The 27,659-nt window shown below is 47.8% G+C and overlaps 9 protein-coding genes across 9 annotated transcripts; 5 read left to right on the top strand and 4 right to left on the bottom strand.

Moving 5' to 3' along the window:
- F5891DRAFT_1214558 (NUC091 domain-containing protein) lies at positions 1-1,038 on the bottom strand (the record flags this gene model as incomplete). Its single annotated transcript, XM_041369280.1, has 4 exons — positions 1-26; positions 76-514; positions 594-741; positions 792-1,038. Coding segments are annotated over 4 exons (860 nt in total), but the record flags the coding sequence as incomplete, so codon positions are not given.
- Positions 1,039-1,131: 93 nt separating this feature from the next.
- On the top strand, positions 1,132-2,179 carry F5891DRAFT_1073275 (uncharacterized protein). The gene is made up of 4 exons (XM_041363327.1): positions 1,132-1,204; positions 1,250-1,741; positions 1,776-1,826; positions 1,883-2,179. Exons 1-4 carry the CDS (start codon positions 1,180-1,182, stop codon positions 2,092-2,094), a joined length of 780 nt encoding a protein of 259 aa, XP_041217544.1. The 5' UTR covers positions 1,132-1,179; the 3' UTR covers positions 2,095-2,179.
- A 463-nt stretch (positions 2,180-2,642) lies between these two features.
- Positions 2,643-5,111, bottom strand: F5891DRAFT_1177098 (uncharacterized protein; the record flags this gene model as incomplete). Its single annotated transcript, XM_041365781.1, has 7 exons — positions 2,643-2,735; positions 2,879-3,882; positions 4,238-4,366; positions 4,476-4,479; positions 4,527-4,610; positions 4,653-4,823; positions 4,902-5,111. The coding sequence occupies 7 exons, from the start codon at positions 5,109-5,111 to the stop codon at positions 2,643-2,645; spliced, it is 1,695 nt and encodes a 564-aa protein (XP_041217543.1).
- A 250-nt stretch (positions 5,112-5,361) lies between these two features.
- Positions 5,362-9,333, top strand: F5891DRAFT_1177097 (ARM repeat-containing protein; the record flags this gene model as incomplete). Its single annotated transcript, XM_041365780.1, has 16 exons — positions 5,362-5,593; positions 5,654-5,736; positions 5,784-5,855; positions 5,914-6,135; positions 6,191-6,418; positions 6,471-6,779; positions 6,830-6,928; positions 6,978-7,084; positions 7,135-7,289; positions 7,342-7,504; positions 7,551-7,771; positions 7,822-8,640; positions 8,715-8,744; positions 8,810-8,937; positions 8,988-9,161; positions 9,205-9,333. The coding sequence occupies 16 exons, from the start codon at positions 5,362-5,364 to the stop codon at positions 9,331-9,333; spliced, it is 3,171 nt and encodes a 1,056-aa protein (XP_041217542.1).
- Positions 9,334-9,447: 114 nt separating this feature from the next.
- Positions 9,448-10,942, bottom strand: F5891DRAFT_1198518 (uncharacterized protein; the record flags this gene model as incomplete). Its single annotated transcript, XM_041368643.1, has 2 exons — positions 9,448-10,702; positions 10,758-10,942. The coding sequence occupies 2 exons, from the start codon at positions 10,940-10,942 to the stop codon at positions 9,448-9,450; spliced, it is 1,440 nt and encodes a 479-aa protein (XP_041217541.1).
- Positions 10,943-12,586: 1,644 nt separating this feature from the next.
- On the top strand, positions 12,587-14,473 carry F5891DRAFT_1073264 (uncharacterized protein). Its single transcript, XM_041363326.1, has 3 exons — positions 12,587-12,775; positions 12,831-14,048; positions 14,103-14,473. The coding sequence occupies exons 1-3, from the start codon at positions 12,734-12,736 to the stop codon at positions 14,190-14,192; spliced, it is 1,350 nt and encodes a 449-aa protein (XP_041217540.1). The 5' UTR covers positions 12,587-12,733; the 3' UTR covers positions 14,193-14,473.
- A 109-nt stretch (positions 14,474-14,582) lies between these two features.
- F5891DRAFT_1073261 (Dor1-like family-domain-containing protein) lies at positions 14,583-16,715 on the top strand. The gene is made up of 2 exons (XM_041363325.1): positions 14,583-15,859; positions 15,912-16,715. The coding sequence occupies exons 1-2, from the start codon at positions 14,663-14,665 to the stop codon at positions 16,545-16,547; spliced, it is 1,833 nt and encodes a 610-aa protein (XP_041217539.1). The 5' UTR covers positions 14,583-14,662; the 3' UTR covers positions 16,548-16,715.
- A 981-nt stretch (positions 16,716-17,696) lies between these two features.
- F5891DRAFT_138338 (general substrate transporter) lies at positions 17,697-19,972 on the top strand. Its single transcript, XM_041370625.1, has 13 exons — positions 17,697-17,865; positions 17,919-17,927; positions 17,979-18,151; positions 18,204-18,291; positions 18,345-18,479; positions 18,536-18,786; positions 18,839-18,878; positions 18,929-19,025; positions 19,078-19,122; positions 19,175-19,391; positions 19,444-19,495; positions 19,559-19,661; positions 19,713-19,972. The coding sequence occupies exons 1-13, from the start codon at positions 17,765-17,767 to the stop codon at positions 19,830-19,832; spliced, it is 1,431 nt and encodes a 476-aa protein (XP_041217538.1). The 5' UTR covers positions 17,697-17,764; the 3' UTR covers positions 19,833-19,972.
- Positions 19,973-24,164: 4,192 nt separating this feature from the next.
- On the bottom strand, positions 24,165-25,847 carry F5891DRAFT_1214544 (terpenoid synthase; the record flags this gene model as incomplete). The annotated part of the gene is made up of 6 exons (XM_041369279.1): positions 24,165-24,626; positions 24,683-24,948; positions 25,002-25,284; positions 25,341-25,515; positions 25,578-25,616; positions 25,676-25,847. 6 exons carry the CDS (start codon positions 25,845-25,847, stop codon positions 24,545-24,547), a joined length of 1,017 nt encoding a protein of 338 aa, XP_041217537.1. The 3' UTR covers positions 24,165-24,544.
- Between the last annotated feature and the right edge of the window lie 1,812 nt (positions 25,848-27,659).

The raw sequence follows: 27,659 nt of genomic DNA, 5'->3' as shown, positions 1-27,659 counted from the left end.
GGTGTTAGATGTTGAATATACCTTGCCTGCAGCACATTCAGTAGGGGGATGTACATAAAATAACTAGAAGCTTACGGTAACCCAATTGGGAACTAAGTCACACTTGTTGATGACAAGAACAACTTGTTTGTGCGCTTTCTCTTTTTTCATATACTCGAGTACGGATTCGCACATGGTGCCAAGGGGGTCTCGAGCATCAAGGATATGCAGGATAACGTCTGAAGAGTCGATACCTTGTACAGCTCCCCATATGCGTCTTGACGTTCCTTTGGCGAAAATGGGTTCAATATAGTCTGCGTGAGTTTGCAGTTCGGGGACTTCGTAAGATTGCGCTACCGCAACGTCAGAACGTGATTGATTGGGAGAATTGGCATGTGATGAAGCACCTAATTCTAGAGCATTGGCCGCTTGTTCTGCGTCTTCCGCCGCGGCTGCGCCTAATTTACTTAGTTCCTCAAAAGTGCCCACGTCAATCCTGGCCTTCTTGCGCTGAGCTTTAGGTCCAAAGGTTTCACTGAAAGGTTCCGTTTCTACGATGTGGGATCGCTGTATAATATCAGCCCATAAACAATATAAAATTTGCCAGAACCTACCTTTCGAGTGTTAGGATTAGACGCATCGTCCAAGAGTGCCATGGTAATTTATTCCGGCGAAGTAGCACCGAGTATGGATCATCTTTCTTCGTCGAAAGACTCGTTCTGAAATGATCAAGAGCTGTCTGTGAGATCACTCGCGTATTGCCTATTATTTTTCATAAGTAATGGGCCTACACATATCCCGACGCAACTCACCAAACCATCTACGATCGGGCTGGACTCGGCCAGGTTTTGTCTCATCTTCTCCCTTCTGAAAAGCAGCAGCCTGGATTATCTTGCCATCCTTGTCCCGGATGGCCTTCCCCCCAGACAACATCTTGAGACGGGAGACTTGTTTCGCATTGCGGTAAAAGTTCTCGCCTTTTACTTTTTTGAGTGATGGTTCCTTGGATCCAGAAGAGCGGACCTTGGGTGAAGCCTTGGTCTTTTTTATGGGCGCCATCGTGCACTGTGCTATACGGCCGTGACGCTCGAAGACTTGAGCTTGATCTTCAAAACCTCGAGAAATGTACACAAAAATTCCCACGGCTTATTAGTCTTTCTTGCCAACTCAAGTTTTTGGACGAGGCGCGTTGGGTTTGCTATGTTGAAATCCTGCCTAATTAACGGTGTGTTCAGTTCCATGATGTTCTGACTATTCTGACAGAATGTAGTATCACAATCTGTCGCGTCGTCCAGCCGTTCATCACTCCATACTTCAGCAGTTCGCAATGCCCGCTTGTCGAGCAAACAAGCTCGACATGAGAAGGTCTCCAAGGTGCAGGCACGCATAAATCACAAGCTCGCATTCGATGCACAACGCGAATATGCTGTTCTCGGTCACCGTCCAGGGCAAGATCACAAATGGCAGAATAGTGCCCTTGCAAAGGCCGTCATCACGCAGGACGCGCTATACTCGGATTCTGTCCCTGAGATCATTCACAGTCCCGAAGGCGACATTGAGCTTCCGCCGCATCTAAGCTTTGGCATTAATGAGAGGTCCAAGGAGCTGCTTTTCAAAGTGTTACCTTCGTTGTCAGCTCAGGAGGGCGTGACCAAGTTCAGCGAGAACGTGGTTAGCGAAATGCAAGAAGCGATGGAAAACGAAAAGGTCAAAGCGAACATGTTCGCAAAGGTTATTGATTTGCGTAACGCAAATGCGAAGGGTCTCGCATTCGAGAACCGCCGCCGTTGCATTAGCTTTTTCGCCGCCGGGAAATCCATTTGATACTGGCCGCCCTGAAGTGCAAGGTGCTTACCACAGAATTTTTTCACCGCTGACTTATGCTGAAGCCTTCTGGATGTAGCCGCCTTGCTGACAATCCAAATACGTGGGCTATGGAAGCACCTTTTGACTTTCCGCAAGGACATAGATAATCGCAGGGGCCTTCGTCAGCTTGTGCACAAGCGGGCCAAGATACTTAAATATTTGAGGAAACTCGACCGTGACCGATATGAAGCTATTCTTCCTCGACTTGGGCTCGACGCTGCGAGTATAGAAGGAGAGCTGGTAGTTTGATCATCATCTACAGAATTATCTCACTTAATATACTTCGGCAAGCGAGTCGCTCTTGTTTGAATGACATCAATAATTAAAACTCTTTCATTGGTATGAACCTGGAGAAGAGGATGTATGTGTATGTAGAATGTGTTAAAATTCGTTGTACAAGAAATGTGTCCAGTGATATTAAGACCAAGCTAAGTATGTATTTGTAGGGGTAGCAATTATGGTGAATGTATTGTTCCAATCAGAAGATAGGGAAAAAAGAGTTACCCAAATAAAAGTCATCCTCATCATCGTAGTCTCCATAATCATCATCATCATCCTCAAAGTTGAAGAAACCATGCCCAGGTAGAGGAACATGAGGTGGCCTTTCCATTTGCAAAGTGACTACGGAATCAGAAGTTTGAAGTCTGGTCTGCGGCCCTGCGGTGCTTCATAATCCTTGTAATAGTCTTGATCTTCCACAGGCTCTTCGATGCCATGACTAATGTTACGAATTAGTAAGCAACAATATCTTCAGTGCGAGAAAAAGCGCAGAACGTGCATTGTAGAAAGGTGATTCTTCATCTTGCCAAGTTCATGGCATTCTCTCTCCTGTGGTAAATCCATGCAGTGGACGCAAAGCCAGATGACGCCTGCAGCAGGTTGGGTGATATCTGCGAAAGGTGGAAAATCGAAAATGTGTATATGCATATTGCGAGCATTCTGGTTGGACTCCTCGAGTAATTCACCCTCGAGTCTCCTCCATTTAGGTGGCTGTCGGTCAGGGCGATGCTCCCGTATTCTGTGCTGAACCTACAAACAAGTTAGAAGCCGTGAAATCAGAGACACGGAATAGTAAAGCACAGACCGCTGAACGCCAAGTGAAGACGGGTACCTCGCCTTGATTCACCTCATGCTTGGACCACCTCATGCAGTCCAGGCAGGCCAAGTGGGGATCTAACTCATCCATTTTGGTCGCAGTGGTGATGAGCGGATCTTCACCGCATGCCTCCACAACGGTACGAGCAGCCTTGCTTGCCTGTTCATCCACCTGCAGGAGGTGGGCGTTCCAATTTGTGCGGGTGCTCATTGGAAAATCAATGCGGAAGTTGGGGTCGTCCGTGGCAAAATAGTCCCAAGGCAGCGTTCTCGATCTGGTTAGGCAACAATGTCCCATGACTTTGGGATAGAAGAGGGGAACGGATCTGGACCGACGTCCGCCGAGAATATCAAGGAAATCGTCATATTCACTATCGGACGAATCACCTGGGAGTCCAATGGATGGAGTGCATGTTTTGCAGCGAAACACAGTCGTCGCTAAGGGAATCATCTGATCGATCTCAGCGTCACCGGGCACTGGTAGCGATACCTCCTTTTTCTTGCCTTTGACGTCTATAGTAGCACCAAGGCTTTCCACGTACTCCTGGTATAATGGATCCGATGTCACTCGCTCCGCAGACGCACGCCGCTTGCCGGCAAAAAGCAGATTATCTTTGACTCTAGCCCTGAGCTGGGAGTGGATGTGAGTGCGCCAGGAGTTGACTAAGTCATGCATTCGGGAAGAAACTTCCGCAAAGGACGCTTCCGTAACTTCTGTCTCTGTGGGCATTTCAACAATTGCCTTGACCTCGGGGAAGGAACAGAAGTCCACTGCCTCTGGCATAACACCGGTGAATGGGAGGTGAGCGATTTTATAGCGACGCAGAGCCCCAATGGCGGTACGCTTCCGGGCAATAAGCAGGGCCTTGCGCTCGCGCTCAAGACGTCGTGTTTTCATTTCTTCCATGTACTTGATCATGTCGTTCTTGATGTTATTCCAGACTGAATAACTATAGAATTGGGTCGGAATCATCAATGGAAAAAAACAACTGCGATCCGTCAGGCGGGTTGGGTTGCTTGACTAACTTGTGATGGCTCAATCGTCTGTGTATGGGATATGTTCGATTTCATCACCCCAACCAATTTCAGTAATAGCCTTTCGATGATCCTAGGAAGTGTCAGGTTAAGTGTTGGGGCAATCACGAACTTTGTATCTTACGCAGTTTTCCTGTCCCGCCTAGCATCCTCTAGTTGATCGGACGGTCTTTAGCTTGAGACTGCTGCCCATGCTTCTAACGCTTTCGCTTGCTGTACAGATATGTTTACAGTGCTAATATCACAGGGAAAGATTACTCACCGTTTCCATTTTCCTTTACGAATGCCCTTCGCTCATTCGCGATAGGCTTCAAGCCACTGAACCTATGAGGAGATGCAAATTCTTCTGGACCTCTCGACATCCTTGCGGTAGAATAGAAGACGACCCGTTCTGTAGATATCACTCAAAATCATTCTTAGATGACGGAATAATGATACAGACTGCCATATTTACTCGGAACAAGGCCACTAATTACGGACTCCCCGTGGTAGGCATCTACCATGCTGTCGACCCGATGAGCAAAGCCAAGTGTTTGAACCGATATACACACCAGGTCTTGGAGCACTTTGCGCAGATACGCCTGCCGATGCGCCAGTCGACGTTGCGCACCACCAGGAGCACCGCATTCCTTTTTCTAGATGTAAGAAGCATATTATGATTAAAATTGGGGGCCTACGTGACAATGCGGATCAAAAGCTAGGTTCGCATAGTGGGGCTCCGTCCAGAAAGGGGGACAATCTGGCATGTTTGGCACGTTGTCTCTAGCGTTTTTCCATACGGACATTGAAGAACGATGCATGAGCACGCGTCTAAATTCTTTCGGTCGTACGAGCCAGACGAAGTATATCTAAAGGATTCAAGTGGCCAAAGACCTGAAGCATATTTAGATACTAGACACATAGCGACAGTAGCAAAAGGGGCAAACCTCGAATAAGACGTCCAGAGGTAAATTCATCAGGGCGGCAAGTTTTCCCGGCTTGGGCTGCCATTTAGCTCTTCTTGCACCGACTTTGATGACTTCGACATTTGGCTGATTTCCGTCGACGTCAGACCCACGCATACGCTTTTTGGGGGGTCTGCGGGGCTTCTTGCCGTTATCGACGGGCGCTTGTGCAACCGAGTTTCGTGGTCGCATTGTCGACGAACTGCTAGTATGCTGCCAATCAAAAAAGAATTATAACAGAAAAGTTACTGTGATGACGGTGGAAAGAAACAAGAAACAAGAGACGGTAGGATTCGGTCGGAACCCAATTTCCATCGTCTTGGGCTCACTGAGTTTTCTAATAAACGGCAATTTCCGCTCTTCAAACGCGTCGCGTCTGCACGTGAGGTGCACCCTAGCATATCATTCCTGCTCTATTCTGAGTATATCATCATCACTGACGATGGCGGCGGTGAATGTCTCTCAGATACTGGCAGATACTTTAAGCGCAGATGCAAATACTAGGATCGCTGCTGAACTCAAGCTTTCTGAGGTTCTGCTCCATCAAGGCTGGTTTTCAAAATCGCGACCATTGACTGCAAATCTGATGTTTAGCACGCGTTCATCAGAGGCAGCTCTAGCTCTGGCCCAGCTTATTTTAGCACAGGACGTTGATATCCCGCTCCGGCAGATAAGTTCTTTCCCTTCTTGCTGCGATGTTTGCCTCTTTATCTTGGATCTTACCTAGCACTCAGCAAGCATTGTCCTCCGAAAATACGTAAAGGAACGATGGTCTCCATACTTTGAATCGTTCAAGGGCAACGCACCTTCAGTAGAGGTATGCTTCTCGACATTATCTGGGTTCATCATATCGATCTTCTACAGATCAAATCCCGAATACGCCATGCTGTCTTCCAAGGCTTATCAGACTCGAATCGGAAAATCCGGTCTTTATGTGTGAGTCCCAACCCAACTTGAGCCATCGGAACACTTATATCTCAATTTTTATGCGAAGGCTCATACAATGTCATATATTGGGAACTGCGATTGGCCAGATGAATACCCTGAACTACTCAACTCCCTTATTTCCTTGATTTCTTCAAGTTCTTCTGACGCTGTGCATGGCGCGATGCAGGTGTTCACCGAATTTATAAAATCGGACCTCACCGAAGATCAAATTTTACCTGTATTGCGACAGCTTCTTCCCGTCTTGCTTACTATCCTTGGATCCACGGAGGTGCGATCCAACTTCTGTTCTGAAGTTTTGTTTGTGACTGAAATTCTGAGAATAGCAACATACACCTTTGACTCGGGCGCGAACTGTGTCCGTTTTTCGTCAATGCGTGACAGCACTCTACATGGTCAAAGATCAACACCCACAAGCTGTGAAGGAAGCTACTGCAACCATTCTGCCAGTCTGGTTGGAGGCATTCAAAGTACTTCTTAACCTTGACCCTTTGAAGGACGTATCCAACGAGGATAACTGGGATGGATTAGCCGTCAGAATCCAGGTCTTCAAGGTATTTGATTAAATACACGATCCGACAGGCTTCCTTATGCATGCAATTTCAGACACTGGACGTCATTCACACATCATTCCCTCGTGCCATGACCTCGTACGTTCGTGGTTATCTAGATGCATCCTTGCGTCACCTTCAGGTGATGTCCGAAACATATGATACATTCTACGTCTCAGGATCCGGAAGTGCCCCTGGGTCATCAGAGGAGGAGACAGTAGAAATACCGCACCTCATCTGCCCTTTGTTCGACTTTGTTTCGAATGTTGTCAGAGGGGGGAAAGCGAAGGAATGGCTTCAGATGGAGAACCTGAACAGTTTGGTCTCCGCGATTTTCAATTATTCACGGATGACGGCGGATGACGTTCGTCCCACCCACGTCTTTGCTTTTGGATGTCGATTGATTGACTACAGGAAGAGACGTGGGCGACAAATGCCAATGCTTTCGTAGCACATGAAGAAGATGACACACAGGCCTATGGCGTCAGAGTCGCTGGCTTTGAGTTGCTATATGTGCGTGCTGGGATAGACCCATTTAAAAGAAGACTCATGTCTTCCGCAGACTATTCTCAACCGTTCTCCCGCCCAAATTTGTGCTACCTTCCAGACTACGATTCATCAGGTCATTGCAACATCACAGAGAGCACGAGAAAATGGGTCAACTGCTTGGTAAGCTGCTGAAAATCGATTGCGTTCAACCTCTAATTGGTCGAGCACAGGTGGAAACCACTTGAAGCATCCTTGGCTGCGATTGGCTCTCAATCCGAAGATGTCCTCGAGTGCATTGAAAATGAACAGGATTCCAGCCGAGCAAAGCCTATTGATGTGGAGGATTTGCTTGCCAATGTCGTTCCGTCTGTCTTAAACCAGTCGGGTATGCATCACGCGTCTTCACGTGGGGTTCACGTTATTTGATATCTCTCCAGACTTTCCATTCTTGCAAGGCAGAGGTTTCGTATTCGCGAGCCAGTTTGCCAGGCTATTGCCGTTACAGATGGCTGGTCAGTATTTGGAAGCTGCTATGCATGTCATTGAATCGAATGCTGCTGGGATTCCCGTGAAAATATCTGCTGTCAAAGCCATTCACAAGTATGTGTTGTGTACTTCGAATGGCACCCATCTAATACCTCAGCAGCTTCTGTGAAGGCGCGGAGGAGTCGGCTATTACGCCCTTTGTGTCGCGGATTGCACAGGACCTGGGGCCATTCCTACTGGTAACGACTGAGGACACGTTATCCTTGGTTCTCGAGACGATGTCGGTTGTTCTAGATGTCAACAGGGCTCAATGGCTCACCACTGACTTGTCCAATTCTCTCGTATTGGCCGTCCTGGAAGTCTGGGCGAAAAACAACAAAGGTAGAATAGACCTCACCTCCACCTTTCAACAAACTAATCGGAGATCATAGATCCCATCTTCCTATCAATTTTCACCGAAATATTCACCTCGCTGGCCTCCTCGATTGGCACAGGAGTGTACGAAACGGTTGTCAAACAGGCGCTTCCCACTCTTTGTACTGCCATCGCGAATTCCAAACCTCAAGAAGCCTGGATAGCAGGGTCTGCCATTGACTTGATCTCAAGCCTCGTTCGTGGTGCACCCGAAGGCGGCCTTGGAGACGGCTTCTTCGCTCTCCTAGCACCTAGCTTGTTTAGCTGCCTTAGTGAAGCAGAAGATCGTGATGTTCTACAAAACGGCATGGCGTGCCTTGCTTTGATAGTCCGCAAAGACTGCAGGCAGATCCTAGAATGGCGGGGCCAATCCGGTCAATCCGGTCTCGATCATATTCTGAAAGTTATTGCGAAGCTCCTGCAAAACGACGATGAATCCGGTGGTTTGGTCATTGGTGATCTCATCATCCACTTGCTGCGTCATGCAGGCGAAGCTGTTCTCCCAGTACTTCCAGAGCTTCTTCAAGCTATGGTATTGCGGATGCTATCGGCCAAGACGGCCACATTCATCCAGAGCCTTGTCATTCCATTCGCGTTCCTCGCCTATAACCAGCAGGACACAGTGTTGTATTTGCTGGAATCTACTACGACGAATGGCAGGAACGGTCTCGATATCCTCATCCAGACGTGGTGTGAGAACGCAGAGACGTTCCAGGGCTTCTGGCAGTCGCGTGTTAGCACACTGGCGCTCACAAAATTGTACGCCTCTGGTCGTCCAAGCCTGCAATCATTGATGGTCAAGGGCGATATTATCTTGAAGCCGGAGACAAAGAATGGTGAGTCTTCATTCTGCATAAAGAATTACTCTTTTCTGGATATTCAACGGTTTCTGCTTGTGCTTCCGGGACAGTGATCATGACCCGGTCGCGAACGAAGACGAGTATGCATCATTTGCCTATCTCTTGTTCTTTTTGCTCCGTTTGGTACTGACTTTTGGCGGCGCAGCACCACATGAATTTACATCAGTGCCTTTCCCTGTGAAGGCGCTTAAACTCCTCGTGCACGATCTCAGAGCTGGGGGCGACTCTGCGACGATCCCCAAAGCCGAGTTTGATGTGGACTCGGACGATGGTGTACGTACTGTTTGCAGGCTCCTTTATATGTCCTGCTAAACGATATACAGGATGAAGAATGGACAGAAGAAGAGCAACAGAATCAGGGCTTCAAGCAAGAAGAATTTGCCTTCCTCTCTGAGATGCTGGGTCCCCGCGGCGTCAACTTTGATAATGACGACATTCTTGAAGAGACGGATGATGAAGACCTTAGAAACGACGCCATCTCTCAGATTGACATGCAGGTAGGTGTTGCTGGCTTAACGGTGACTCGTACGTGCCTGACAGATATTTCAGGCGCACTTGGTGACATTCTTCAAAGAATGCGCATCACACAATGTCAACAACTTTTCCGCAAGCATGGAACAATTGTCGGCTGAGGAGATTATGGTTGTGCGCCACGCTATTGATCACTGAGTTTGGATGGTCTGTTCCCTACTACGAAATCATATTGTACATGAAAGCAGGAGCGTTATGTGATGATGGTATTCTGTCCCGTAGATACAAATTAGTATTGCTGACAAGCAACTCTTAAAAACCCTCCTTCCCCAAGTCCCATTCTCGAACAGTCCCCCTCTTCTTGTACTCGATGTCCATAATGTTATCCCCTCCACTAGCCCAACGATCAGCAACTTCACTGTCTGCGCCTTTCTTGTTGGCCTTGTCTTTTGATATTCCGAGACGTTCAAGACGTTTCTTTTCAGCTTTATCTTCTCGCCGTTGCCGAATGAGTTCAAGCATGGCGTCCCAACCCTCGAACTCTGCGTCACTGACCAAGCCAGTAGCAGGTACGGTGGGGACAGGGAGTGTTGTGACATCGAGTCGGGGGTCGTAAGACTCTTGAAAGTATTTGTCCATCTTTGAGGGAAGCCGCGCGGGCGGTAAAGGAGGGGGTGACGAAGACGGTGACCGAACGCTGTGGTATGAACCTGACGAAGTGACTGCGTGTTGGGGTCGGCGTGGTGGAGGGGAAGGTGAAAAGGTACGAGGGGGCGGTTTGGGAAATTCGTTGGGAGCTCCTGCTTGACCCTTGAAAGAAGGTAGAATTTCCCCTGTGGATTCCACAGCTTCATCGTCTGGGGATGTTTGGGATGACCGGGAAGGGGACCGAGTGGTACGACGACTCAAATGCCGCGTCTGCTTGGTGGTCTTTCTATGATCATCATCAGATAGAGATACTGATCGCGTCCTTTTCTTGGAGACCGGAATCCCTGGAACAGGCTGTGCTAGCGAGTCGGTGCGCCGTGGAGAAGTAGAACGGCTCGTATGGCGTCTTTTCCTTCTGGGATTGTCGTCATCATGTCGTCTACGTCTTATATGTTGACGGTGATCGAAAGAACTAGCTCTCTCGGAAGATGGTGATCTCCGGCTGCTTGTCCTGTGCTTCGTATCACTATTCCGTTCCTTTGATGGTGAACGTGATTGATGTCTCCTTTTGCTGGGCCTGTTTCTGTAGTGACTGTCATCATCTTTATCATCTTTGTAATGCCTCCCAGGACTCTTTTCTTTCCCCTTGTTCCGGTCTTTATCCCTCCGTCGGTCACGTTCCCTTCGAATACCCCAACCATGTTCATCATGGTCAGGTCTCCGTCTCCTCATGCGTTCGGCAGCGACAGCCTCTTCCGCACGAGCTTTCCTATCTCTGCGCTCTTGCTCATCTTTCTCCCTTTTGATTTCCTGTGCAGCAAGCGCCTGTGCGCGTAGTATAGTCTTGTTGTGATCGTCTGTGCTCTTAATGATTGAACTGAGGAAACGCTTGTTCGGGCGAGGCGCATTTGGGTCAGGCCTAAACAAATCTTTGATAAGTTGATGGTTTGATTTTTTTTAGATGGTAGACTCACGCAGGTGGAAGATATGCCCTAATTCCTACGGTGCCGTAGCTTTCGGCCTTCTGTTTGGCTTCCCTCAATATGAGTTCTGCAACGTGTCTGTCAAGGTCGTCGTCAGTGATGGACGGAGAAACGGCTGTCCCCATGGACGCCCGGACGAGGTTTGAAACAACGGAGGATAGCGACGACTTGGACATGTTTGACAACGTCCCTCTGAGAGTGTTCGGCAATCTGAATCCCACAGCTATATTTGTCATTGTTTGGCTTATTGTGGCTCCCGGTCCGTCGGCGACCTAGGTGCGGATCATAACTCGCTCTCGGATGCATCTTCACAGGCGAACGAACTTCAATTGATCCAAGTACGACATGGCAATTTTGAGACTTGTCACTTCCGAAATCAAACTTTCCGCAGGCGTCGGCTCGATCACATACTGCTTGATCTGTTAAGTTAAGTACTTGACGAAAACAAAAGACTCGGCCAAGTACGAGAAGGTCTTTGAATGAATGGTCTCGTGTAAGTCTCGCGTGATTGTTTCTCCGTAGACGACGCATGACATGCTCAGGGGAGCTCCGCGGATCGATTCAAATCAACTTGTAGAGTTCTATGGTAATTCAACTCCAAGGCCTTTTTGTTTATCGGTCCTGCTCGATCCGATACAATAGCAAGGTTTACACTCGGTCATGGAAGGTCATACATGTGTTGTTGTATCTCAAAGCAATCGACGATATACCCCAGACTCAGTGTACGTCCCCTTATCGCTGACGTCAGTAACGTTAAAGCGGCTGATGCACTCTGTGATCAACCTCACCGAGATCAGTCACTATCAGCGGTATCACGATCAGCTCCCCAGTATATCTGTAATCTCTTTGAGAGTTGTTACATGTGGCGCAATCCCCCCCCTGTTCCATCACTCCGTTCTGATCAAGTGAGATAATCTCAACGCGCGGCCTCTTGCTGCAATCACGATCTCAGTCCAGGCAAGAACGTAATTGCCGATCGGCCACCAATACACGTTCCCTAACTCCCTTCAATGAGCGGGTGCAACCGCGGCCCTTCATGAGCTTTCATTACAACTTATTACTTGTGAGAACACGACCGTCGCGTGTAAACCTGTGTAAACTCGCGGGTGCCTTAGTAAATCAGGGGGAGGACCAAAATTTTCTGAAAAAAATACTATTTCGCCTCCGACTCGTTGAAGCAGAATCCAGAACCCTTTGAGTAGAACATCATTTCACGTCCGACTCGATTTGAAGCAATGTGCCGTCTGCGATTAATTTATACATTGTCATCGCGGCATCGAGCGGGGTTGTGGGGGATTTAGTCTATCGATTGTGATTGATTGGAGTGGATTGCTTTTGTCTGAGCGCCAGAAGCTTGAGGGCCGTCCGCGCGGCAACAACCGACAGTGGGTTGCCCCTAGCAGTGGAAGAAGGTTTTTGACAGAACGGAAGACATGAAAATGAGTCATAATGACGGACGGTGACCGTAAGTCGTGGGATGTAATCCAATGGCACTGGAATCAGGGGAATATCGATAAATCCGAGTCGGCTGAAGGCATAGGGAACTACATGTCCCTACTATGTCCTTCCTAATTGAAGGAAGACTTCCCAATCGATGATGTGTACAGACCGTCATCGGAGAATTTGTGGGCTCTTCGTAGGGTCTCGTTTCAGTAAACGTATAAGCTTCGTTAACGTTCCGATTTATTGAGATTTAAAAATGGAAGGTGTGAACCGTGTAGACGGAGGTAATTAGCCCATCTGCTTACCATCATTGCAAGGTTCGGAACAGCGCGTCTCGTCATCATACTCCGGCGGCAGTGTTAGAGATTTGTTATGAGCTGTGGTCATTTCATTTCACCGCCTTCATATAAATATGGTTCCACGGAATGCGTTGAAACCAATATTCAGCCTGCCAAAGCTGACCAAGTGCTGACTGAATAGCACTTGTTCTATACATCGCGTATCTTAATCAGTGATCTAATATCATGACTTTTTGCGGATACTTACCATATTCCGGGCCTCCAATGGTGAGTAGTTTGATGCAGGTCGTCGGGGCGCACGGTTGACATACGATATCTGCAGGTTGTGGAACACGAAATATCACTCAAATTCACGTCTAGTCCTCCTCATGACTCGGAAGTTTACGACAACATTCAAACACCGCGCGTGCCTGCTAGCGGCATTCCTATTGAAATTGTGCTGACCATCTTGGAGACCGCGTACTTCGATGATAGAGGTGGTCCTGACATCGACCTCTTAAGCAAGTGCACACTTGTTTGCAAAGCATGGTCGCTCCATGCTCAAAAGCTTTTGTTTCGACGAGTTCGCCTCCGCTCGCACTCGGCGTTTGCTTCATTTACTCACGCTGTCAACCGGAATTCTCCGCGCGGGCGAATACTCGGTGACGCCGTTGTTCAAATGCGTGCTGTCCTTGATTATAACCAGCCTGGTTGCCTCAATCAATCGTCACTCGCTGTTGCAGTGGCTAATTGCCCCAATTTGTACGAGCTAGACCTTGCTCAGTACGGGTACGTGGCTGCTGGTAAAGATGTCGTTGGAAGTCCTGCCCAAGAACGCATGCGGCGTCCCGCCCCGTCTTTTGACGAGCATTCCCTAGCATTACTTATTGCTGGCCCGCACATCACGGCTTTGAACTTCAGCAACTGGTCCGAGAACAATCAGTCCCTTCTCCAACTTCTTGAAGTTTGGCCTTCTTTGAAATCACTCTCCATCACTGGAACATCTCCCGTTCTATCGCCTGGCATGACGTATCCACCATTCCCCTGCGCTCTGGAAGAACTGCGCTTGAACTGCCAAAGAGAACCTGCCAAGGAATTTCTTGACTGGCTCTTGCATCGCTCCGCGGAAGAAAAGAGTTTACGAGTCATTGACCTAGAACGTCAGCCAAGTCCCGAACTTTTAGACTTCCTCGTCGAGAAGCACGGCGAAACGTTGCACTCGCTAGCCATTCCATCTTTTGCCACGCATGAGCACGCACATGCGGCGATGCGATGCCGCTCTCTTCGTGAGCTTCGCACCGAGAGCTCATGGTCTTCTCCTGTCATTTGCCGTCAAATGCCAGAGACTATACAACACCTAGCATTCGGGCTGGACCTGGATACCCTTCTCAATCCTATCGTTGATCTCGTCAAGACTCGGGACGACCTGCAAGCAGTAACAGTTAACCTTTGGCGCGACGGCCACCGTCATCCGCAGTTCGCATTTCTCCAGATGGCGTGCGCATACCGCGGTGTTGATCTCCGTCTAACGCGGGATGTGCGAAGGATGCGCTTGTTGGTAGTGAGTAAACAGCCTTCTTTCCTGCTGTAAAATTGACATTGATCGACCGAATAGCGCGGGGATCCAGTTGTGCCGCCGACGTACCCACGCATTCAGACTCTCGAGAGCATGCAACCTGCTATCTGCCCTGTTTTTGTGGCATAATCCGACGATTGTGATTCCATCATGACACTTGAAGAATCCCATTACCTACGAGTACCAATATATTTGTCAATACTGTGACACGACTCCCATTCTACGTCGGCTTTTGCATTATCATGATCATCTTCTAATCACACCCTATTCATTCATGAATATTTTCTATTGTAGCTGTCGGAATACGTATCAGCTTATACATACATCAATATGACAGAATTATTACTCTACCGCACATAACGAGGGCTCGACCATTGTGATTTATGCAATAATTATCTTCTTGATCACGGTTTTGGTCTTGTTCTAAGGGTCAGCCGGTCACGGTCATAAACGGCCAAGATAATTCCAGTTTGAGTGGTTATTGTGCTTGAATTCTTGATACACACGCTAGCTTCGAGTCTTCGACCCCCGCGAGGTGCGCTCTTCATTTTATTGGTCCTGGAACAGTAATGAACTATGTAAGTGAGTAGCAGTCGACGATGACTACGGCGGTCTCGACATCCAGCGAGCTGTCGAGCCTTCCAGACGTTCTCTCTGGCTCGCTGCTCGCGTCAAGCTCTTCTAATCTTCATTTCCTCGCCGAATTACCTACCAATGCACTCTCAGATTTACTGTCAACGCCGACCGCGCTCACGACGCAATCTCATACATTGACTTCTTCACTCACTGCTTTGACACATACATCTTATCCGACCTTTCTCTCCCTTCACCACACATCAACAGCGCTGCTGACATCACTCTCTTCGTTTGACACGTCACTCAATTCTCTAATCAACACTGCTCTACCAGCTCTTGATGACGCCGCACGCGTTTTTCGCGAGAAGACTGGTCCGGAGGTTATCGAGGGAAGACAGAAAGCACGCGTTGTACTGGAGCAGCACGACAAACTATGTGACTTGCTTGATGTTCCAGTTCTCATCGACACATGCGTCCGCAACGGGCTCTATGCAGAAGCTCTCTCACTAGCTGCCCACGCGTCATCTGCATTGTCCTCTCTAATCGCTCAAAGTAGGAAGAGTTCCAGCAGTGACGAAGAAGCCACGCACGGTTTGCCACTTCAACTTGCAGATTCCTTGCAAGCTGAGATAGCTTCTTCGCTGCATTCCATGCAACTCATCCTCCTGAACACGTTATATGAACCCGCTCGCAAGCTACCAGCGTTCTGGAAAGCGGTACAATTTCTTCGTCGAATGAAGGCCATGCACGAGGACGAACTAGCGCTCGTGTTCATCAGCGCCCGAATTGGATGCCTTCGTGATACCTTGGATGGTATTGAAAGGGATGCTGGTATACCTTCCGATGCTGGGAGTCTGGAGTTTAAGTTTCCGGCTGGAAGCACTGTAGAGGAAAGAGAGCGAGAGATTGATAGAGAGGCTGATGACGTCGCCCGGTTCTTAAAGAAGTACATTGACACTTGGAGGGAAGGCGCGTACGATCTTGTCACGCAATATACGACGATATTCCTCGACCGCTCGCATGCTGGAGCACGGATAGCACCACCTGCAGATCAGGATGCCTCGACATCCTCTTATATCATCAGACAAACGTTACCTTCCACACTTCTGGAGCTGCTCCTTCCGACTCTGCGATCGTACCTTGAACGTGCTTATCCTCACCTCGCACCACTTGCGACACAGCTTGCCTATTGTAGTTCTGCTTTAGCACGCGTGGGGATGGTAAGTGTTATACATTTTTCATTCATCTCGCGTTAAATTGGTGCGCATACAGGATTTTCGTGCGCTACTACCACCACTGATTTCACGATCAGTCATCAGCGGGTTTGTACGAGATGTACGACTCGGTGCGGAGCATGAATGGTCTGGCGTGCTCGCCAAGCACGTCACGAACAAACCTAAGGCCTCTACTCCTTCCATCTGGCTGGTTGCTACACCTAACAGTGTGCCTGCGTTCAAGACGCTCGCTCTCTCGCCATCCAATGCTTCGCATTCTCCGCCGCAAGTGCTAACTGCCTTCCCGCCGCTTGCGAAAATGTTAAACGCATATATTCGTGCGCTAAACAGGCTACGCATGCTTGCGCCTGTCGATGCGTTGTGGGGCGTCGTGGATGGTGCCGAAGGGTGCCTTGCAAATACAGGCGACGGTCTACTGCAATATGCCAAGGACTGGCGAGGTGGGGATGCGAAAGAGATACAGATTCTGCAAGCAGCTGGGGCAGCATATACCCGAGTTCTTGTTCCTTGGCTGCAACGCGCTATTGTGGAGGGTGTTTTCAGTGCCTCACTCAATGATCGTCAGTCTGTTGGTGACGGAGCTGGAGACCCCGTTGTAGGCGAAACAGGTAAACGTGAGCTGTCTTTCATAGTTAGAGAGTGGGAGAGTTGGCTAGGCTCCACAGGAATATAATGTAGAGATGCGATGGCAAAGCGATCGATGCCCTTGATCTTGATTTGTTTCTCGGATTGTTAGTGTTCTTGATTCCATGAACCAATGAGCCAAAACGACATTGCCACCCACATAGTTACGTGGTTCTTTCTGTTTGGAAATATATATTGAAATACGAGGTGTCCGTCTTGTCGGGAATGTCTTGCTAGGAATGCTCTACGGTGCTCCGACGTGCAGCCGCCTTGCATGTAGCACTCCCCGGGAAAAGGAGCGAGACCAGACCAAGTGATGCTAAGTGTAGTTGCTACAGGGGCACACCTATTTCTAGGCTGAGAACACGTGCCTTGTCGTTCACTCACGTGTGCACTAGCACTCTTTCACTCAAGGCTAGTATACCTTGACCACCTTAACATACTGGTATGCTTGTTCAGCAGTGATCTTGCCCAGTGACCCTATTTCACGCGCTCGTGAGCTGTGTCATCAGGCTCTCAGGTCACGCGTTGAGTCAGGGATAAAAACCGACCCTCAAAATGTACCGAGGTCCGACCGACGCACAAACTTCGCGCGGGTATTGTGCACCAATCTGCCTCCGAATGATGCTCAGAATGACTGGCCAGATAAGTGGTTGCTTGTGCGCGCAGCGAAGGCCTTGGAAAACTCTATGCATTGGCTATTTCTTACCTACGAAACGGTTCCCCTTAGCTCATTTGTGTACGGGGTGTGTCAAGCCTGTACCTTTGGGGATCGAAGAATTCCTTCTCTTTGATCCCGGACCGCATGATCCTGTCATACGTCACGATGGATGAATATTCACTTCGCTTATTCAGAACTTGTACTTAAGCCTACCTGCTTAGCAGGGGCACTCTCCAACCGCCTTTTCTTAGACGTTTGTCCTACTAGATCATGGCAAGAGATGTTCCAACGAGCCGTAGAGCGGTTTTGCTTGCCATTTTCATCGCGTTTGGTGAGTCCATTCTCGTCACTGCCATCCTGTGCTCATCGAACTCTTCCTTGCAGGAGGTGCGCGGTTTTCATATACACACTATAAAACGTACGTCGTTCAATAGCACTGCAAAGCACTTCTTTGCTTACATGGGCAGTAGATTGATACACATACCGTGATACAGGCTTCCTGTTTGGGTATGATATGGGTGTCATTTCCGTATGTACTCTCATACTTCCTCAGTCCTCGGCACATCCGAGTCTAAACTGTTCGTCTACTCTAGGGATGTTTGATTATGCCAGACTTTATTCGCCGATTCGGCCAAGAAGGAATGGATGGTCAGTACTACCTATCAAGTTCGAGACAATCGATCATTGTCTCTCTTCTGTCGGCTGGGTAAGACTACGATATTTGATTCTACTCTGTGCTGACACTCATACCCGTCGTAGCACGTTCTGGTGGGGAAACTATATATTGTTACTCTTATAATAATCTGACGATGCTTAAAGTGGAGCAATCGCTCAGGCATTCACATCTGATCGGCTTGGACGCCGTGGATCCATTTTATTCTGGTCGGCTATCTTTACTGTTGGCGTGGCTATCCAAACTGGCACGACATACTCTCTTGTTCAGTTGGTAATAGGGCGTTATATCGCAGGTTTAGGTGTTGGTTCATTATCAGGTTGGTGCTGATGTCAGGATAAGACTGTGTGAATCTAACTACATCTATTTAGCTATTGTGCCCCTGTACAACGGAGAAACGGCACCGAAAGCTATTCGTGGTACGATCTTGGTCATCTACCAAGTCCAAATTATCTCGGGGTCCGTGAAGTCCTCCTCCTCTGTCGGAACACTCGCTAACGCTTGCTATCTAGCATATTTTTGAGTTATGTACTTGAACTCGGAAGTCACACAATTAAAAACTCTGCGTCTTGGCGACTCCCTATTGGATTGCAAATGGTCTGGGGCATCATACTTTTGTCTGGAATGTTTTTCCTTCCAGAATCTCCGTACGTGGAATGCTGAAAATTTCTCATTTCAAACTGACGAATTTGACCTTTACTAGCCGACACCTTCTAGGAACTGGACGAAGTAATGAAGCGCGCAAGGTAGTTGCAGAACTCAACGGAGTTCCTGAGGACGACCCTCTTGTCATTGAAATTGTCGAGGAACTCGACTTTGCTATCAGAGCAGAGAATGAGGGTGGCAAAGCGACTTGGTTAGAATGCTTTTCAACGAGAAATGCACTTTGGCGTCGGACAATCAATGGCATGATGCTTCAATTTATTCAGCAGCTTAACGGCCAGAACTTTTACTGTAAGATCCCTAATGCTGATTTATTTTTTATCAATAATGCTATTGTCGACAGACTACTATGGAGATACCTTCTTTCAGAGTGCAGGTGCAGGGCGAGTCTTGAATTTCTCTACTTAATCCAATTTAGCTCATGTAATGTCAGGCTTTCACCTTACATCATCCAGACGGTTCTTGGAGCTGTGTCAGTTTTTGGAACTCTCCCCGCACTGTACTTTATCGAGGCTTGGGGTCGCCGAAAGGTATTCCTTCTTCCGTCGAACGGTGGGAGGAGAAATTTACTTTTTCCTCTAGTCCCTTCTACTTGGCGCAGCTGCCCAAGCTGTCTGTGCACTAATCGTTCGTGCACACTATCCGTTGACAAACATCGTTGGACTGATACTTCCACTAGGTTGCTGTGGTTGGGTATACCACCCTTGCGCCTACCGGAACACCAACTTCGGCACTTACTGCTCGTAATAGAGCTGGGGGCGACGTCGTTATCGCTTTTGCAGTATTTCAAGTGTTCAGCTTCGGTACGACTTGGGGACCTACTCCGTGGGTGTACCTTGGGGAGTCTTTCCCTCTTCGAGTGCGCCCCAAGTCAATTGCTCTCGGCAGCGCGACAAGTACGATTGCTCCATTTTCACTATTTGAATTCGTTACTCACGCTTGTCCAAGACTGGTTCTGGAACTTCATGCTTTCATTCTTCTCTCCAAGGATTGTCGATCGGTGAGTCTAAGCTACAGCTAAATGTTCTGAAAATATTTCTCGGTTGTCTGAACACCTCACTAGGATCGGTCCAATGATAATGATGGTCTTCTTCGGCATGCTTGTCTTTGGATACATCTACGTGTATTTTGCCATTCCTGAGACCAAAGGTTTAACTTTAGAAGAGGTAATAATTCATTGCACGTTCTAAATTTCTGCTCATCTAATGAACAACTAGGTGGACGAGTTGTACCGCTCTGGCATTCCGCCCTGGCGATCAGTAGGCTGGCAACCGAGTGAGAAGCATCATCACGAAGTGCATGAGAAAGGAACTTCGGACTCGGTGGAGAAACCCTGAAGATATATATGCATCGCAATACTACGTATTGATATGATAGTGCCCATGTACTTGTACGCTGACCATGTTATTCTAAACGATGAGTGAGTCATGTTTTTTTCACAGACTTTATTTCCGATGAGGGAAGACAGCATAGAATGAGGCAGGTATCAATCATAATAAGGCATGGCAATAGTAACTATAAGCCTACAACTGCGAAGTAGGACGTGCACCATCCGGATCCACTTACAAGCTGGGGTTCACGTTGTTTGCAACGCCTACTAGTGATCGACCAGAACGATCAGATTTAGAAAGTGCTCGTAGTACTAATTTCATACTGGAGGTAACTGGACTGCACAGAAATTTTCACCGATTCGAGGCGTCTACAGACACAGCAGAAACATTGGTGAATATGAAAGCGCTTGCAAATCGACCTTGAGAGACGTGTCAGGATCAGATTAGCTTGAAGGTGAAACATGAGGAATTTGGGTCGTGATAGAGTCCAGGAGCATCATGATGCATCATGTGCTATGTACGCCCTCCATCGCAATTCGGGAAAAGCGTCCACGAGTTATTTTGGGCTCGGAAGTAGTCCCCATGCGTACTCAAGTCTGCTTGCAAGGTGGGTGACCTTGAGCGGATCTAAGATGACGGTGGGACAGGAGCCAGCGGCCTAAGCCTAAAGCAAAGCAAGCAGGCTGCGATGATGACGGCTAAGTACGAACATGGTCTAGTGACGTGCTTCAAGTTAATTATAAGCTACGTAGTCATCTGGGTTTGATGTAGATTTGGCAGGCGAAGCGCGGTGTTTGAAATGAAGTTCGAGTTGTGCGAAAGCTTCAATTTGAAGAGTTTACTGAAAGGGTCACTGGTAGATTGTCGATAGCTTCTAGAGCAACACACAATGCCCGCGGAACCCCTACTTCAACGATAATCAACAAAAAATAACCGTAAATTTGACGTAAATGCGACTGCCAGTGGGGTTACAAAAGTCATATGAAAAGTAGTCGGCTGAAAGCTAGAGAAACGGGAGGACAAGAGTGGCATATATGAGAAACTAGATGAGAAGCATGGCAGTGACATATATATCAAAACGAAATTTACGAGGTACAAGAAAAGCTAGCGCCAGATTCTGTGGAAAGATCTAATAGATTCACATGGCTTTGCGATCGGGCCCTGGCAACAACGGGACAAGTCTAGTTTGGCGTATTTTCGGGCCCATGGTGCCAAAGTACCTGCAATTCCAATCGAGTTAAGTGATGGTTCATACCAACGAGAAAGTCTTATTACCTTTGACTTTCAAAACCCCAAGAATGGCTTGCTCGAACCCAGTTTGCTGCCCCGTTAAGGTATTCCTTGACTAGGACGTCGACGGAAGGCCCCCATGAGGGAACCTTCGCAAGACCGTCAATAAATCGTTTCTGAACTTCAGTGTGATAATGTGCTGCCCAAGCCATCGCACTGCCACTGTCGAGGTCCAGTTCCAACATGACAATGCTGATCAAATTATGGAATTCGTTCCCAGCCGCTTGCTCCTTGCTGTACGACGTCATGTCCTGTGAAGGATGTTAGCAGACCGCAAATTATGACGCCCTCAATATCACTTTACATTATCGATAAATATGAGCTCTGTGATGCAATTAGTAAGATCCATGATGATGGGATGGTAGAACACTTCATCAGGAAGGTCCATCCCCATCTCTAATATTGTTAAAGAAGGTTTTAACCCAACAGTTGCGCACCGGAGCTTGATGTAGTCATCGAGACTGCGCCTACGGCCTTGCTCACGGTCGAGGGCCTCGACAACTACTGAATTAAGGTATTCATCAAATGTTTCAAGGAAGTGACGTTGAGAAGGCAGGCTTGCGGATTGGATTGCGCGAGCCCAAAATCTATGCAAAAAACCCTTGGGCTTCAGATGATCGTCAAACAAGTCAGGAGTACTTGCACTTACTGTCGCGCAATTTCGCCGAGAATGCATTCGTCTTCTGGTCGTATCTTATGGGGATTGTGTAAGGCATCGAGCACGATGCCCACCCTTTCCTTCGTGACTGATTCATTCTCCATGTCGGTATACTCCTCCAAAATGAAGAATAAATTCATCAAGTCAAAACTGCTATGGAGGTGTTCTATTTTGTTCAGGAACGGAATCAGGGTTCTGCGATGCGTCAATTGCCAGAGTACGAACCTCTTGGTGCGTTGGGATAAGCCAGTGCTGATAGGCGGGCTATAAGAATATGTTAATCATCGTCAGAATATAGGGTTCGTGACATAGGTCGCACCAAAATCACATTTGTCGAATGCTTCTTGTGACTTAGGACTCAGTGCCTTGAAATCACGGAATGAAGCATCGACTTCAGCTTTCACATCCTCGTAATGAGGATTGATGGTACGAGGCCAGGGCCAGTTAACCATAGTGTCTGGGAGGTATATCGTCTTTGGGCGAGTATCCATGACTTCCGAAATATAGTTTCTGATGAGGAATGCAAAAGTTGAAAGAAGGGCGGATTGTCGCTGGTCCAGTCCAGAGCTTCCCGCAGAACTTATATAGTACGTGCCCAGGTCGGAATCGGCCCACTTCACATATCCATCTGCAATAAATGAATGTGGTATATAACCACGATTCTGTCAGCGTCAGACTGCAAAGGTAGTAGGATCGGCCTGATGAAACATCAGAAAAATTGGTTAGTCAGAGGTTAGCTAAAACGTCTTCATCGTCTTTATCGCAAGGCTTCTTTTTGAACTAACGGCTTCTGCTTTGATAGGCCTGAATGAACGTTGAAATGGGGTGATAGGCCGGAACATATGCTTACCGGACTGCCAGCGTGATCAACCAAATCATTAAGTTCTGGAGTCAGTTTCAGCCTTACAAACTGGAACCTTCGTTGGTCAGATGCTGACTATAGTGCAACCCAGATTGGACTTTCCAAGCGCCCCCTGGGACGAGCTATCTACACCGTTCAAATTCTGGAACGCAGACACCGGCTGACGGTCGATACTACATAGCCATACTGGCCATCATGATGGTGTTAGGAAATCACTGGAGAGGATCATCGTGTTGCTATAATGTCTTCAGAAAAATCTTTGTGAAGGCTGAGGTGACTATACTTATCTAGTCTTAATATCCGTGACACCCGCGCCGTCACAGCTTTAGCATCGGTGGAAGTTTTGATACTACTGTGCACCCACAACCAATTCTGAGTCGAACATCATGATGTTGTGTTTTGCGCGAATGAAATCAGAGTTCCGCGATTCGTGGAACGCTAAGTTCACATACAAGCCCTACTAACGATAACAAGCAAGATAAGAGAACGAATCAGGACAGCAAGATGGGCGGCCACGAACCATATTTTTCAAGAATCAAGGTTGAAAACTGTGCCTACTATAGTTATCCGCACCCCCCACACCGATAAATAAGTGAATTTAGCCGCCGATTGAATATTGCTAGTCACTGACCCCATTTACCTCGGGATACGCCTTTAAGTTTGGATGCCAATAGGTCAGTTTGGCGCCAGATTGCGCTCAAAGCTCGGTACTAGTAGTACTAGCACACGCCCGTTCTGCCTTCGGCACAGGTCGCAAAAAAAGAGCGCTTCGCGCTCTTTTTAAGCTTCCTGGCCTCAGCTTCATCCTAATAATTCTGAAGGCTCCTGATGAGCATTGTTCCTTCGTCACAGGAAGCCAAAAGAGGGCTGCGCCCTCCTGGCCTCAGGCTGCATCCTGACTCAGGATCAGATCAACATTAATTGCTAGTATGTATGCCCTCCATCGCAAATGATGGTGGACTCAGCACCGGAGAAGTCTGTCCGCGAGTCATTTGGAAAGTAGTCGAGTACTCATCAACTATCCCCCCACAGTAATGAAAGCGGCATCTTTTCCATGTAGAAACAACTTGAACGACTGTCGCACGACGACACACGATATGGACTCCTTTTATGTATTCGTCCGGATTTCTTGTCGAGATCGTGCGAAGGCGGTTTCAGCTGGCGGTGCCACGATGTGGCATGCTCTCGCATGTTCCCGCACTGTCCGGTTTTCACTGGGACTCATCAGCGACTGCAAGGCTGGCGAAACAGCAACCGGGAATTCCCAGCCTCAAAATATATGTGGCCTGGGAATCACAGTCGTCACGTGCCGACTGTGGTGCTCTTGACCGAATCCGAGATGATGGTAGGACAGGGGCCAGCGGCCTGAGCCCAAAGCAAAACCGACAGGCTGCGTCGCTGTGATGATGATACTAAATACGATCATAGTCTACGTGCTTATATAAGCTACGTAGACTCGTAACCTCATGTAAAACAGAGATCTGAGATGGCGTATAGATATGCATGCGAAGCGCGGAGTTTTAAATTTGTCTTGTTTATATCGCGGGACTGAGGGCTTCTTCAGAGCAGCACACAACAAAGGTGGGACATGATAAGTACCACCGGCACGGTTGAAAAACGTTGAAACCTGGTAACAAACCTATGTACCCGAATGCACAGTCCCTGCCCGCGGAACCCCTACTGCAACGATGATCAATAGAAAATGACCGTAAATTTGAAGTAACTGCGACTGCAAGTGCAAAGTACTGGTCGGCTGGGGGCTGGGGAACTGGGGAACAAGAGTGGCATATATGAGAGACCGAGTGAGAAGCATGGTAGTAACATATCAAAACGAAATTTACGAGGTACAAGAAAGGCTAGCGCCAGATTCTGTGAAAAGAGATTTGTATCTGAACAGATTTAATAGATTCACATGACTTTGCGATCGGACCTTGGTAACAACGGGATAAGCCTAGTTTGTTGTATTTCCAGGCCCTTGGTGGCAAAGTACCTGCAATTCCAATCGAGTTGAGTGATGGTTCGTACCAACAAGAAAAGTCTCATTACCTTTGACTCTCATAACTCCAAGAATGGCATGCTCGAGCCAAGTTTGCTACCCCGTTGAGGTACTCCTTGACTAGGACGTCGATGGAAGGCCCCCATGAGGGAACCTTCGCAAGACCGTCGATAAATCGTTTCTGAACTTCAGTGTGATAATGTGCTGCCCAGGCCATCGCGCTGCCTCTGTCGAGGTCCAGTTCCAACATGACAATGCTGATCAAATTATGGAATGCGTTCCCAGCCGCTTGCTCCTTGTTGTACGACATCATGTCCTATAAAAGATGTTAGCAGACCGCAAACTACGACGTCCTCAATATTACTTTACATTATCGATAATTATGAGCTCTGTGATGCAATCAGCAAGATTCATGATGACGGGATGGTAGAACACTTCATCAGGAAGGTCTATCCCCATCTCAAATATTGAGAAAGAAGGTTTTACGCCAACAGTTTTGCGCCGGAGCTTCAGGTAGTCATCGAGACTGCGCCTACGGCTTTGCTCACGGTCGAGAGCCTCGACAACTACCGAATTAATGTATTCACCGAAGGTTTCAAGGAAGTGACGTTGAGAAGGCAGGCTTGCAGATTGGATCGCGCGAGCCCAAAATCTATGCAAAAACCCCTTGAGCTTCAGATGATCGTCAAATAATTCAGAAGCACCTACTGTCGCGTGATTTCACCGAGAATGCATTCGCCTTTTGGTCGTATCTTATGAGGATTGTGTAGGGCATCGAGCACGATGTCCACCCTTTCTTTCGTGACTGCTTCATTCTCCATGTCGGTGTACTCCTCCACGATGGAGAATAAATTCATCAAGTCACAGCCGCTTCGAAGGTGTTCTATTTTGTTCAGGAACGGAATCAGGGTTCTGTGGTGAGTTAATTGTCAGAGTACGACGAACCTCTTGGTGCCTTGGGATAAAGCAGTGCTGTTAGGAGGGCTATAAGAAAAATGTGTTAAATCATCGTCTGAATCTAGGGTTCGTGACATAGGTCGCACCAAAATCACATTTGTCGAATGCTTCTTGTGACTTAGGACTCAGGGCCTTGAAATCACGGAATGAAGCATCGACTTCAGCTTTCACATCTTCGTGATGAGGATTGATGGTACGAGGCCAGGGCCAGTTGACCATAGTGTCTGGGAGGTATATCGTCTTTGGGCGAGCACCCATGACTTCCGAAATATAGTTTCTGATGAGGAGTGCAAAAGTTGAAAGAGAGGCGAATTGTCCGCAGGACTTATATACGTGCCCAGGTCAGAATAGACCTACTTCACATATACATCTTCAATAAATGAATGAGAAATATTCTACTTATCCCCAACTACCGATGGAGGCTATAGCCATGATTCTGTCAGCGTCAGTGATGAAAGATCAGAAAAATTGGTTGATCGGAGGTCAGCCAAAATGTCTTCCCCACATCGTTTTTGCCGCGCGGCTCCTTTTGAACAGCTTCTGCTTTGATAAGAGCTCGATATAGCACATAATCACCGATCTGGTTCGTCTACTTGATACTGGTATCTGGAATAGACCTGAATGGGCTTCCTATTTCAATGATGGAGTGATAGGCCGGCACATATGCTTACCACACTGTCAACGTGATCAACTAAGTCATTGCGTCACATAAGTTCCCCGTGGGGGTAGGGTCAGTCCTGCGAACCGAAACCTTCGTTGAATAGATGCTGACTGTGGTGCAAGCCAGATTGGATTTTTCGAGAGCTCCCTGGAGCTGTTACGAGATATCTACGCCGGTCAAATCCTGAATCCAGACACTGGCCGACCGTCGGTCGGTACTACGTAGCCACACTGGCCATGGTGTCAGGAAGGTAGATCAGTATCATTGGATAGGACTGGCGTGTTCCCTCAGGAAAATTATTTGTGAAGGCTGTGGTGGCTATACTTATCTATTCTTATCCGTAGCGCCCGCTCCGTCACAGCTTTACATTGCGTGCAATGCGCCGGTAGGAGTTTTGATGCCACAACGGATTTTGAGCTGGAGATGTTGTATTTTAACGAATGGAATCAGAGTTCCATGACTCGTAGATTGCCAGGGATCAGGTAAGAACCCTGATAACGATAACAAGCAATCAAGAGAACGAATGAGAATATAATGATGGACGTCCACGAACCCATGCTCTCCAAAAAATCAAGGTTGTAAACTATACCTGTAGTTATCCGAACCAGACACCTCAGCGGTCACACCGATAAGCGGATTGAGTCACCGACTGAAGTCCTCCAGAGATGTCGTTGAACTGCTGACGTAGGAGAATGAACAGCTCTCTCCCGGATCATATTACGAACATAGGGGAGCGCTCAAGGGAAAAACCCCATTCACCTGCGGACACGCCTTTGGACACCAATAGGTCAGTCTGGTGCAAATCGCGCTGAAAGTTCGGTAGTAGCATGTGGTTGGGTCAGGGTACCGGTAATGTACCGGGAATAGGCTTCCAGTTTCATTCAAGAAACAGCGCAATAGGCCGAGCAATACACGAACATGCCATTAGTGTCCAAGCTGCGCAGGTAAAATAGGCTTCGATCAATGACAGTAGTACTGTGTGTATAATGACATCAGCAAAAGGTTCTGACACTAACCTAAGTGTAACATCATTACCTGTCCATATATATCGTGCCAAACAATGAGTATGAAGTCTACATGTGATGTAAATGTCCAGTCCAATTACAAACCATAATAATCCATTAAATGTCAATCAAATGGGACCATCCTCTACGACCCCCAGAAACCAGACCTAGGGAATCATAGATCAATCCCAAACGCGGCGAAGGGTAGTGAACCCAGAGAGCAGCATTATAATAATCATTGCGACAACACCGGGAAGAGCCGAGTTTATTTTGAGCTGGGGTAACGCTCCTGAGCATCCGGCACATTGCCACCCTGAGTGTATTCAAGAATAAGATAAACGGCCAGTATAGGCGAACCTAGACTTACCACTAGATAAAGGTGTGTATCCCTGTGGCGTATACATA

Source organism: Suillus fuscotomentosus, assembly GCF_016647785.1.
Source record: "Suillus fuscotomentosus strain FC203 chromosome Unknown F5891scaffold_154, whole genome shotgun sequence".
Lineage (NCBI taxonomy): Eukaryota > Fungi > Basidiomycota > Agaricomycetes > Boletales > Suillaceae > Suillus > Suillus fuscotomentosus.
The sequence above is the reverse complement of the archived record's forward strand: the minus strand, read 5'-3'. Positions and strand labels throughout refer to the sequence as shown.

Bases quoted from the DNA above. Each gene is read 5' to 3' on its own strand.
- F5891DRAFT_138338 (XM_041370625.1), top strand. From the start codon at position 17,765: ATGCCAGACTTTATTCGCCGATTCGGCCAAGAAGGAATGGATGGTCAG. The intron at 18,152-18,203 runs GTTGGTGCTGAT...ACATCTATTTAG, and splicing joins AGGTGTTGGTTCATTATCAG to CTATTGTGCCCCTGTACAAC. The intron at 19,123-19,174 runs GTTCGTGCACAC...TACTTCCACTAG, and splicing joins AAGCTGTCTGTGCACTAATC to GTTGCTGTGGTTGGGTATAC.
- F5891DRAFT_1073275 (XM_041363327.1), top strand. From the start codon at position 1,180: ATGTTGAAATCCTGCCTAATTAACG. The intron at 1,205-1,249 runs GTGTGTTCAGTT...GACAGAATGTAG, and splicing joins GAAATCCTGCCTAATTAACG to TATCACAATCTGTCGCGTCG. The intron at 1,827-1,882 runs GTGCTTACCACA...TTCTGGATGTAG, and splicing joins TGGCCGCCCTGAAGTGCAAG to CCGCCTTGCTGACAATCCAA.
- F5891DRAFT_1073264 (XM_041363326.1), top strand. From the start codon at position 12,734: ATGACTTTTTGCGGATACTTACCATATTCCGGGCCTCCAATG. The intron at 12,776-12,830 runs GTGAGTAGTTTG...CGATATCTGCAG, and splicing joins CATATTCCGGGCCTCCAATG to GTTGTGGAACACGAAATATC. The intron at 14,049-14,102 runs GTGAGTAAACAG...TCGACCGAATAG, and splicing joins GAAGGATGCGCTTGTTGGTA to CGCGGGGATCCAGTTGTGCC.
- F5891DRAFT_1073261 (XM_041363325.1), top strand. From the start codon at position 14,663: ATGACTACGGCGGTCTCGACATCCAGCGAGCTGTCGAGCCTTCCAGAC. The intron at 15,860-15,911 runs GTAAGTGTTATA...GTGCGCATACAG, and splicing joins CTTTAGCACGCGTGGGGATG to GATTTTCGTGCGCTACTACC.